The sequence below is a fragment of the Phaethon lepturus genome, unplaced genomic scaffold, assembly GCF_000687285.1.
Source record: "Phaethon lepturus isolate BGI_N335 unplaced genomic scaffold, ASM68728v1 scaffold7169, whole genome shotgun sequence".
NCBI lineage: Eukaryota > Metazoa > Chordata > Aves > Phaethontiformes > Phaethontidae > Phaethon > Phaethon lepturus.
In genome coordinates this window covers 26,896-39,441 of record NW_010561148.1, presented here as the reverse complement: position 1 = coordinate 39,441, position 12,546 = coordinate 26,896, and the positions used below count along the sequence as shown (strand labels likewise).

General features: G+C 41.9%; 1 protein-coding gene across 1 annotated transcript in view; it reads right to left on the bottom strand.

The window, feature by feature from the left end:
- SGCD (sarcoglycan, delta (35kDa dystrophin-associated glycoprotein)) overlaps positions 1–12,546 on the bottom strand; it is a gene marked incomplete at its 5' end in the record, with an annotated part of 72,124 nt that overhangs the window by 42,531 nt on the left and 17,047 nt on the right. The window contains 2 exons of the mRNA XM_010293894.1: positions 4,181–4,300; positions 6,585–6,672. Coding sequence (XP_010292196.1) covers positions 4,181–4,300; positions 6,585–6,672 — 208 coding nt within the window. The remainder of the gene's footprint in view (positions 1–4,180; positions 4,301–6,584; positions 6,673–12,546) is intronic.

Here is a 12,546-nt window from a genome sequence, read left to right as displayed (position 1 = left end):
AGGAATGCAGCTTTGGCGTTTTTCTCTCAGCTCACTCCAATGCATGTGGATTCCCATCAATATTTAGTCTTAAAAAAAATTGGTTAAATCCATCATAAATATTAAACACCAGCGTATACTGGCAAGTTTCCCTGAAAACAAACTTCAAAAAATAATCTCCAAAAAAGACGTCAAGGCCCTTGGGAGAACTGACACTGGCATGTCATCAGATGTTGTCTTATAAGGCTAAATTAAGCATCTGACCAGAGTTTAATTTCTGTAAAAACTCATGCTAATTTAAATTGCTTTAGATTTAATTAAAAATGCTTTTCTATAGAGATAATAATGTAACTCTGTTAATTAGTACCAAGTGGCATCTAGAGGGCATATTTAAAAACTAATCTGGAGAATAAATAGAGCTAATTAACAGTCAGAATAATGCTTTATGATTGTCTTTTGTTTATAAATGCTATAACATTCAATATGCTACAAAATGCAATTGGTAATTAATATATATCAAAGTTATTTTGTAATGCTCTTTCAACTAAAGAGTATTTCTTATGCACCATTTTTCAGATGATCCAAACATGTTTCATTTCTGGAGGGAAGGAGGGAGGGAGGAGAACCGCTGTATGCTGTACCACATCGGAATTCAATTAGGACCAGCTCATCCATCTCCCGTAATGCAGACCATATGTGTTTATGAGCCAGCGGGGGACACCCAGCAAGCCATTAGCGTGCGTCTACGTGGTGTTTGCCGAAGTGCACTGCTGACCGTGGCGACGGCCAGCGCAGGGAAGGTTTGCGTTTCACCCCCCCGCATCCCCAGGTTCAGCAGGCAGAGAAGTGGCAGATTTTGCCTTCAAAATCTAAGCCTTGCAAAAGCAGAGTCACAGTTCTGAGGAGTGAGAACAGCTCCCAGATTTGCTGCAGTATCTTACAAAAGAGCATGTGGTGCTCAAACACTACAGGAGTGAAGCTTGTGAAGGAAAGCAGTGCTAAGACGAGGATGTGCTGCCATCCGATCCCACCACGAGAGCGCAGGAGATGGCTGGGCAATTGCTGGCACTGGCAGGCAAGCTCAGAAGAAAAAGGCCAGACCAGATTTGGCATAAGGCTGTTTCTACATGACTTTTTGTAGGCAACATGAGCTCCTTCTGAGTCATCTGGACCAATGCAGCTGCTGAGCTCCCCGCTGGCTCTGAGCAAGGCAGAGGGAACTTGTGCTTGTGTCTGGAAAGGCTGACCACAGTCAAAGAGCTCAGAGGGCTGCCCTTCCCCTCAAACAGAAGTTCTTGTTATCCTTCAATCTCTCCTGAGATGACAGGTTTGACTGGATTCACTAAAACAAATAAAATCACTGAAATACTCTAAATTACGTCATGCATGAAAAGCAGAGGGGACCAACTCTGTCCTTCTGTGTCCTTTAATGGTTAAAAATCAGAAATAACCACCCAAAATACAATTAAAACAAAAAGCACTTTTTTTCATTTGGTAATCTGCATTACGCATGCCGTGCAATTTTTTGAAGCGCTATCAAATGCAGCACATGTCATACTTGTATTTTTTTTATCTGTAATTCTGTGTATTCCTCCCTTTTTAATGCCTTGCTAATGTTGAAAAACCCTTTAGCTACCCAGAGCAGAATCCATTTCAAAAAAGGAAAGCACCTCTTTTCTCATGACAAGGCTTCAACATTCCTTTGTAGAACAAACTTTCAGAATCAACTTTGAAGAGCGTACAAAGAAAAAAGTAATTATCATTAACAAGATTAAAAGCTAGCCACAAGCCCAGTAACTGCTGCTCTAACCTCTGTGAGATGACTTTCATGCCAGATTGCAGACGTACACTTCCTTCTATAACAAGTACGTGTTCAGCAATGACAAGAACAAGTTGAGATTATTTACATCGCACAGATAGGTGTCAGCAGACACATACCCACAGCACCTGAGATCCCAAACACCAGAAAAATGATCAAAGGAATTTGTCTGTGTACTATGTTGGACTAGCCTCAAGTGCAGCAAAAACACTGGAAGAAATACGAACATATGGTATAACACTTCGCAGCATGGCAAACAGCCATGGCAACCACTTTTGGAGATAAAATTAGAATGGGGAAGCAAAGCTGCAGAAAAACAAAGCCAAGCATGAACTCCAAAAGAATTTCGGCTCAAGGTCATTGAAATTCTCGCCATGTAACATCACCAGTGGTATCATTCTACCTTTTCTTTTCTGACAGATCTGCATAAGCCAAATAAAACCCAAGAAACACTCAGCTGCAGATAAAAATGAAAGTGTACTACAGTGGTTAGCAGTATTTTTGATGCTGTTTATTCTGGAGACGAACACAAGGCAGAAATGCAAAATAACAATCAAAAAAGAATTTCTGGTTTCTCCAAAGTACAAAGTAAATAAAAAGCAATATTTTTTAAAGTATGTAATCTGAAAAGGAGTAGTTGAAACTTGTAAAGAACAGTTTCTGTATTTATTTGAAGAACCAATGATATAAACCTCTCTTATTTTAAGGTCTCCAAGAAAACACTTAAAAACTGTTGCTTCCTGACTTAATCTACCCTGCACAAAGACTGTGCAAGTAATTCACTCTGAAGGGTGCAGTGTGATGGGAGATTTGTGGTAGAACACGAACTGTGACAAATGCTCGCCAGCTCTGTAACACTGAAAGAATTTTGAATGGTCCTTTTCAAAGTTTTAAGCTAAAAAAGATACTCTTAACTCTGTGAAGTTCAACATTTATCCTATAAAACTCACCTAACTTTGTATAGCTGGTGACTGAACTAGTCAAGTATGTACCAACAGTGACTTGCAAAGAGCTACATGTGGCCTGTCTAAAGACAGGAACTATCTGGAGTAGCACAACATCAGGTAATGAAAAATGTTAATGGTTGGATACAAAGTCCCAGTCATGATGGTTAGACTTTAAGGTCCTCATTTTAAGCTCCTTTAGATTATACATAATATAACAATAATACTCTATATAGTATGTAGCAAATAACAATAAATAAAAATACTCTAGATTATTCTAAGCTCCTTCATTGATCTCTGTGTTTAGGAGCTTACTAGAGAAGTAAGGAACAATTTGTAGTGAACAGATGCATCCAAATCAAGCCATTAGAAAACAGGTATCAGGGCATCCACAGAGACCAGTGGCATGGTTGTGTGACTAACTGCTAGCAATATTGAGTTATCCAGTTTGGTCCTACATGAAAACGTTTATGAGCAAATCTTATCTAACCGAAGAGTACGGATTGAACTGGAGAGCAAGAAATTTCAAGTTCCTAAGTCGTAACGTCATATAACTATCAATTACATTTTAAAATTTTACAATTACCATAACTCTTTCTTTTCTTTAATATAAGAAAAACCCAAAACAAACAATAAACAACTCCAACTTCCCAAACCCAAAGTGTATCCCCAGTTTTTATTAGGATCTACTGACGTAAAGCCTAGCAGGCAGGACAGCTGGGGAGGCAGATCCTGCACAGGCAAAAGGAGAGCTCAAGCTGCCCCCTCTGTCTCAAAAGGTAGGTGGGGAAGTGGTGGCATTGGTAAGGTTGGCCTCTCCTCCTGTGCGCGGGGTGCTCAACCAGCCGCAGCATAGCTGGGGATGGCTCAGAGGTGCACAACATGCTCCTGCACGTGGCTAAGGAAAGATAATTAATATAAAGGACGCCAAACTACTCAGAGGATTAATGCCGGGTCCTATCTCACGCTGACTTTTTCACTGCAGGCCTCCTCCTTAGTGTTTGCGTTAGAATGACGGAGGAGCTGGTGAAAGTGGTGCGATCAAAACCATGAAGCCTGAGGATTCCCTACATGCAGTGACTGCAGCCATGGAAGCAAGCATCCTTGCAGTGATCCCTCACCGTCCTTCATCCCAGACCCAAGAGATGAAGTTGTTCACTTTCCAAAGCTGGTTTTAAAAATACTTCACTGAGACAGACAAATCACTTCCAGGGGAGTTTTTTCTGGAGGGGAAATAACACATTGTGCAAGTTAAAAAACCCTTCAGACAGAAACCCCTGGCCATTATCTGCTTGGGGAAGATTCAAAGCAATAAAGGCAGTGAAAGGCTTTATCTCCAAAAGAAGCTTTCTGCAAGCATGAAGGAAAGTCAGGCAAAACTATTCTAAAATTTGAAGAGGAGCTTATTAAAACATTGATTTAGTGAACAATCTTTTACCTAAAACTCTCAATCTCTCTGCTCCAACCACCACTTCATTGTCATCTGCAGAAAACAGCAATTTTCCAGAGAGGGTTTTCACCTCAAATTTTTGGCTGTGTGCTTCCACTGCTTGGGGACCTAGAGGGAAGAAGAGATTTAGCACAACCTTTTAGTGAAAGGTGTAAGAAAATCACATATTAGCTTCATATATTTAAATAAACCCATCTGCTGAGATCCTAATAGCTCTGTAGATACAACCTGCATCTGACACATCAAACAGGGAGGTCTCTGCTTTTCAGAGGGTGACCTCTCATTAGGAAAGGGCAGTGTTTTCTACCCAAATAACAATCCCTCAACTATTTTTACTTAGGTTTTGTTAATGCTTATGTATGTCATAAAATCACCATTAAGCTTGGCATGGCTGGGAAATTTTTACAAGAAGACAAACCCACATGTGAAATAGCAATGAATATATCCAGCCGTGCTCTGAGAGTATGGGTGCGGCTGCAAGAGGCATCAAGAGTTCCTGAGTACATTTTGCTTGGACTGATGCTGTGGTGTAAAAGATTCCTGGTTTTCTGTCTATTAAATATACCTGGATTAAAATACCAGTGTCATGCACAGCCCAATTAAAAAAAAAAAAAAAAGACAAATACCACCACAGGAGCAAATGTTTTCTTTTAAACCATTTCAGTCATGTGCAGGCCAAGACAACCGCAGGGTTTCCCACATTTCAGAAAGTTTTCAGGTGAGTTATACTTCCCTTTGTAGCTCTTACTTCAATTCTGCCGCTTCTCCTGCAGGCTGCTGTGCACTGCAGTGCTGGAAAGCCTCTGGCAACGTATTTTGTTGTGGAGCCTGATAAACATCAGCTGCCTGAATAGCAATTCTGTTGGGGTCTGTGGCTCAAAGGCTACAAAGAGCAGACCCCTCAGTTAACCAACATAGGCTGAACTTTGGACAAATCACCATCTCGCAGCCCTACACAACCCAGTCCAAGCCATAGCCGCCCTGGAATATTGTACTGCACAAGGCAGGTGATCGGACTTCGCATTACTTTTGGCCATCTTCCTGACTAGTCTCATTTCTCTAAAGGCAATAGAGATAAGAGCTGATAGCCAGTATTTTCTCATAGGCAGTTTCTAACTCCATCTATACCCACATTTGCCTGCACAGGTCATCTGCATTGGCATCTGGGCACACAAAGAATCACGTGCATGGTTTGGACTACAGAAAAGTGAGGCTATGCCAAGATCCCTGGAAACACTTAAAAATCCTGCAGCCATTCTGAGAAAATCCAGTACTTTTGAGCTTTAAGTCTGATTTGTATCTTGCTAATTAACTGCCTCCCTACTCATCACTGCAGCATGCAGTACATGGGACCATGTCTTTGCTCCACTCGGAAACCAAAGCCGCTGCCGAATGCAGAGGTGACCTCAATAAGCAGCACATCGCGCTGGGAGGCGTCGCTGACCGCGTCCTCCCAAAGCCGTTATGAAATGGAGGTGCTTCAGTGAACCAAATACCCTCTTGAAAATATACGGAGAACCAACAAACTAAACGCATTCAATCTGAATGTGAGAATCAGGGAGCTTGGGGTTGAATTTATTTCCTTCCTCCAGGCAATTTTCATGCGTGCTGCTTAAATCATTGCTTACTGAAGCTGCATATTTAATTATTTAAGGCTGTGACTAGAAGCCAAGATGTTACATAAGCAAACCAAACAACCCAGTCTCACGTAGAAACAACATGTTTATGGATCACTGGCTCTGCCACACAGCAATACTTCTCCTGGTCCTTAGATAAATCTCAATAAATAAATATCTATCCTATGTCATATATATATTACCATATATAATGCATTAGGCTCTTTCAACCCAAATTACACACACATTCATTCAAAGGCTGCTGTGCACTGGGGGTTTATTAAACACCCAGTTCCCCATCAAACACACTTGTGCTTGGGAGCACGACAGTGTTCTTCAACAGCAGAAGGGCACAGAGAGCTCTAAACTGCAAAGTGTCCCAACCTAGCCACATGTTAATCTGCAGAGTTCCCAAGATCTCAGGCAAGTTAAAAGTGTCTCAGGAAAAGCCCGTGCCTGTTACAACAGAAATGTCAGCCTGCATATGTTCTTCTTGACCCTGAAGTCATACAACTAACCTTTCTGTCTCTGGATTGGCTTTCAAATGAAAATGATGGTGTGCTTCGTTATCAGAAAGCACCAGCCAGCTGCCTCTCCAGCACGGCTTTCATGTCTCTAGCTTTGTTTCTACAAAGTGGAGCGAAGTTTTCATTTATACTTCACAAGACACCTGGGCTCTCCTCCTGTGTGCTGTCTCAAGCCAGCACAGCATCCCACAACACACCCGCTTTCATCCCTCCTTTTAATTCTTCCACGCAGCCTTTCCCCCTCCTTACCTGTTACAAGGCGAGTAAGGACTTTAGTCTTCTCATTGAGGATGTTCACTGTCACATTTCTGGCAGACTGGAAGTACAGGGGGTTGCCCTGGAATGAGACCACAAGAGCAAGCATGTGAGATGGGGATGGCTGCCTGAGACCAGCCTGCTTGAGACACCTGGAGCTTTGCCTAATGCCGCTGGGCTGCTGCTAAAGGCCCCGAGGTCGGGTGTGTGGCTGAGGTGCAGCTTACCCTGCATTAATTTTTGTTGTCCAGGATAAAACCAGAGTCCGCACCTCTGTTTGGCCTGGATAATGACCCGGAGACTAGCCTTGTTTTAGAGGGATGGTTCCTTTATTGCCAGTATAAGCCAACCAACCCATTACTTTAAAATGCAGGTGATGTGGGACCTGACCTAAGCTTCCTGAAGGTCGTGGTGTTTGGGGAGGGTGGCTGACTGCAGCAGTGCATATTACACACAGCGTCAGATGGCTCCAGTGGGTGACTGTGCCTGCTGACCACGCAGCCATGAGTGAGCCATGCCCAAGGGCTGTGAAACGAGAAAACCTAATTAACATGTAGAAAGTGCCTTTGATCTCAGAGCACTTATGAACCATCCAGCACATACCACCATCACATTCCAGATTGCGATGCCAGCTTGGGGCCAGACCCACCCCATTGAGTCTGGAGATACACAAGACATGAAGTCTTCCCCACTCCCCACTTGGCCACACAGATTTCTACCCATCTTTCATTTTTATGCTTTAAATACATGTCTGAGAGAAGAGCTAGAGCAGCTGTTAAACAGACAGGAGCTACCTGGCAGCATCCATCTCAGGTATTTCTCCCGCTGAGCGAAGCCAAAGAAAACCCACAGAGAAAACCATCTGGCTCCTTCTGTGTGCAAATGCATCCAAGACACCTGGGAACTCGTGTTTTCTACAGGCAGCCCCAGTCCACACGGCTGGTTTCCCAGGGGCTATTAGCCACCTATGGCACTAGCACAGGGTGACCCCAGCTTAAATCAGCCAAAAATCTAATGTGCGAGGTGGAAATTCACTGCCAGTATCCTTTCATAATGTCTAAAGCAGGCAGCCAATTCAATTCATCAACAGACTAGGCCATAGGACCAGTAGAGGGGATAAAATAAGAAGAAACCAGAAAGAAAATCAACAAGGAGTTGAAAATTTTATGCCCATGTGCTTCCCCCACCAAAGTGTTTTCTCAGTGTTTCAAAATCTTTCCATTAGGAATGAATAATCAGGATGGGGATAGAGGATTGTGTAGGTCAGGTATGTTCTCCTTGCTTCCTGAATTTGTAAGGACCATAACTAATATCTGCATAGATGTCGTTTTCCTGGATCAAGCCAGAAGGACTAGGTTGTCCGCATATAAAACATAACAGGAGCACAGGAATGCACTCGTGGGAGTCCTGTGATGGACTGGAGCTTCAAGGAACACTTCTAGTGATGGGTAAATGACCCTCAGCAGTGTTTGCAGAAAACAAACCTCAAAAACTAAACCAAAACCAGCCCCGCACATGACCAAATCTTCACAATAATTACACTTGTTGCCTTAACTATTTGTGCTGCATGCGCCCATGGGGCCAGCCCTTCAGCAAAATAAGGAGAAATGGGATTTATTTGATCAATTATAACCAGACCATTATGGATACATTCAGACTATTTACAACTAAATAAAAATAATAAAAAGAAAGAATTCCACTTAATCATTTCCAGACCTTGGACAAGTGTCAGAAGCTCTTGGTGTCTCTGTCTCCTCATACACTAACTGAGGACAAATCATCCTTATATATTTCTGTGATGTGTTTGACAGCTTAAGTAATATAGTATATGAAACCGAAATACGATTAATAAGTTAGAAGTAAGGAGCAGTGGTAATGACTGCTAATGATTTTGCACTTTTTTATTAATTTTTATTTGTGATCTTCTAGAATCTAGAAATTAATGTTGATTACTATTTTATGGTTAACAGCACAGAAAAAAAAGATGGCTTCACTTGAATACCCACTTGCTCTGGTATTAATTCTTCACAGCCCTGATCAGGGACCTAATTTGAACATCCCCAGCGACACCAGTTTACTGATACATTTTCACCTCACACTTAAAGATGAGGGATACTTTTAAGGCAGAGAGTCATAATCTGCATAATCTATAGTCACAGGTGAGGCTATAACAGCTATAAACACGCCACATGAAGCATAGAAAGGTCACATTTTTGACTTGCATTATTTGACTTCTGTTTATGGAGTTAGGCAAGTAGCTAGAGTGTTTTGAGAAGGCCAGGAAACCTTCTAGTCCAAATTCAGGTAGGAAAAATCATTCAGTCCCCGTGGCTTTGAAACTCTGTATAACCTGCATAACAGGAGATGGCACTACAGAGGTACTACAAGATAAACCAAGAGGTTAATGAGAGTCACAGAAAACGTTGCTCTGAAGAAGCCTTACAAGACAAGCTAAGAGCTAGTATCCACCTACAAAAGACTTAAAATACATAATCAGACCTTGAAACGCTTACTCCAGCTTAGTCATCTCATTCACTGATTCAGAGCTTAGATTCATGCAGCCTTTAAGAAACTAAATTTCCCTAATGGAAGAGTTATGTTTTTATTGGTCTGCAGGGAAGGAACATTTCAAGCACTTAATGCAATGCCCACTCTCATTCCCATAATTCTTCTTCCATTAAGAAATGAAAAAGAGATGAAAAAATTACTCCCTTTTGCTGAAAATCCTGCAGATTTTCTGTCCATCATCTTCTGTTTACAAAGGTAACAACATTGACGACTTTTACACACTGAACATTTAAAAAATGTTTCTTCTGTGGCGAGCTTGGTGATGATGCCAGCTTCCTTCAATCACACAGAAAAAAAATAATTAAAGCATTAAAAAATTCTTAAAAAAGAAATTATAACTGAAGAGACAAAACCTTTCACTTCTCTTACACTTTCATGTTATCATGACACAAAATTAAGCATTGTGATGCACATGAGCAAGTGGAAATCTAGATCAATATGGCATCATCACCACAATAAAAATAATTATGTAGTGAAGTAATATTCTCATAAACTGTCATAACACTTGATAGACTTAGTGTTAGAATATCAGCATGCAATAAATAAGCATGTCTGACTGGAGTTATAATGCTGTAAGTATGAGACACACCACATATCTGAAGTATAATATGAAACAATTCAGTTCCGAATCTTTCCAGATAAATAATATTGAAGAAATAAATATATTTTACTCTAGGGATTGATGCGAAGAAAAGGGAATTGAATGGAAAACTGGATTAAGTATTCTTCTGGGTTCAGAAAAGTAGGGAAAATAATCTTTTTCTCTTTGTCTACCTGTTTCTCTCCAAAAGGCCCGACGCAATGCTTCAGAAAAGTACATTTGAGATAAAACACATCTGATATCGCTGATCACACGATAACCCAACATATTTCACTGCCTGCATGCTACCTGATGTACTGAAAAATCTCTGCCATTTGTTGTTCTTCCTCTCATCACAAACACGAGAGCAAGGTTTCCCCATACCTCCTTCGCGGGAGCAGATGCTGCTCCCAGCCCACGCGCTGCCACTGACTTGCTCTTTCTGCCCAGACTCAGCTCTTCAACCTTAACCTCTTTACAACAACACTCTACTAACTGTGTTGTGTTAGCAGCTGCGTCCGAGTTCACGTCCCTCTTGGCCATCCCATTGCACTGCACGGAACTACAGCCTTTGATCCAACCTCCTATGCAACTTTACAAATTAAACCAGTGGTCACCTCCTTTCCGACACAACTTACTGTTTCTTTCCAGCGGTTCCTTTGATCATTTGGCTGAAGAAACTGAGGTAAGAGACACTGATGGAGTAGGATGCATTTTTTTCTCTTCTGCATGTTTTCCTGTTTGCTTCTGATCTATTTCTAACATTTTCTTTGCAGGACACCAATGCAGAATCTCACCCTGCTCTGGGCTGCAGCTCCATTTCGGGGGCAGGTGAGGCCGGAATCTTTTAAGGACTCTTTGGGCTAGTTATCTACTTCCAACTCACCATGAATCTATTATTCATCTCTGCAGGAAATCCTACATAGTAAATACATCATTCTGCCTCCTACTCCAGCCTCTCATTAGCAGACCCAATGGCTTAATAATAATGCAAATGTTTGCACTCAATATACTAAAATGTTGGACACAGGCTGCAGAAAAAAGAATGTGAAAAGTGCAAAAATATGTCAAAACAGTACAGCTTGTTTCCTTACTAAGCAGTGAGGTGTCCAGGAAAACATAGAAGATTTCGCCAAAAGTACTGACTGACTGTCTGCTAGGTTAAACACAGGGCAAAACAAGGCCTAACAGCTCACTAGCTCTCTTCTTTGGCTCACTTTGAAAGAGATGCTAAAACCTCCCAGGCCAGAGACTAAACCAGAAAAAGCACTTTGACTGACAACCTTCATTTGCAGCTGAAGCGATCCCAACCAATGCTGTCTTTAAGGAAATTCAATACTTTAACAGATATCCTTAGACTGTTTTAGGGAAGAATTAAAAATATCTGGAAATACTTTTAAATTTTAACAGGCCATTTAAAAATAATGCATCACAGTCAGTGTGTTTGTAATTTGGATGGTCAAAAGGAGCAGCTTTGATTTGATCCTGTGGATTCAAAGACTTCAGACAGTAAGTGCAAGTGACGCTTGTGAAAATAACAGAAATGGCGAATTTCCTGCAGGCTTGACAAAGTAATGGGGAAAATTATAATATTAAAGCATAACCCAGGTTGGCAAGGAGCAGTCTATGGAGAAGACACTCGGAACAGCATTGTCCTGCTCAACTGTACTTCTCACTGACATTACAGAAGGCAAACACTGCTCTGTACAGAGCTGGACTGTCAGAGGGCAAAAGCTTGTTTTCTGTAGAGCAAGCAGCCAGCCCACTACGAGAGCAAAAGCTCTCCTTCACCTGTCCTGCAGCCGCAAACAGCACATCCACTTGCCGGCACCCTTGAGTGCTGTTTTAAGGAGTTGCTGACAGAGGGGAAGTATTCATGTGGGTTATAACAAGTATATTCCTTTCATGAAGTCCAATCAGTCCTGCTATACTAGCAGCTAAATGTGATAACAGCAATGATACTTCATCTCCCACGTCGCATGCTCCATTGCTAGGTACAACTCATAGATGCACGAGGTAACCTTTCACAGTTTTGTCTGTGTTGGAGTGGTGAGTGTTCATTGCCCGTTAACTGAGACACAAAGAAATAATTTTAGAGCACGTGAAATGTCCTTCACCAGGAACGGTAAACTGCTGATGAAAACTCCCAAAAACGTCACCTCTGAGGTACTGAGTGACTGCAGCTACTCACGTAACCGGACCCAGCAGCGCACACCGCCTGGGACACAGCACTGCATGCGAGCTCATTTTTGCAGTTGTCAGGCATGTCCCGAGCCTAAAAGCTGACTTTTTAACTCTAACTCTGTCATTTTTGGTTGCTTGACACAGATGTGCTTAAATTGGTATCCCTGACCCTGTTTTGCATGTTCCCATATGACTTGCTCATCCTTCAAAGGGAAGCACCAATAATACCCTCTCTGCATGATCCTAAACGCAGAGTTTCCTAACCACAAAGATCTCCAGAACATGCTGTGAGCACACAGTCCAAAAAAACCAGACCTGACCGCAAGTGAGCATTTTTTTCCCCCTACCTCTGCCTTGGGAACAGGAACTCCTTTGGGGAACGTCTGATGTTGGAAAAGCTCATAGCTGCCCCCACAAAACTGAGAGTTGGGAGGAAACAATTGAGTAAAAAAACCTCAGAATCGGTAACAGATGCTACAGAGATCAAGTAACCGGGACTGCTGTGAATCACAGCAAACCTCACCAGAACATCGTGCACCTCCTGAAAAGCAAACAGATGAAACACTGGAGAGCATCTATCTTTGGCTGTGAAGAAGACAAACTTGGGAGTATCTAGTGAACCCC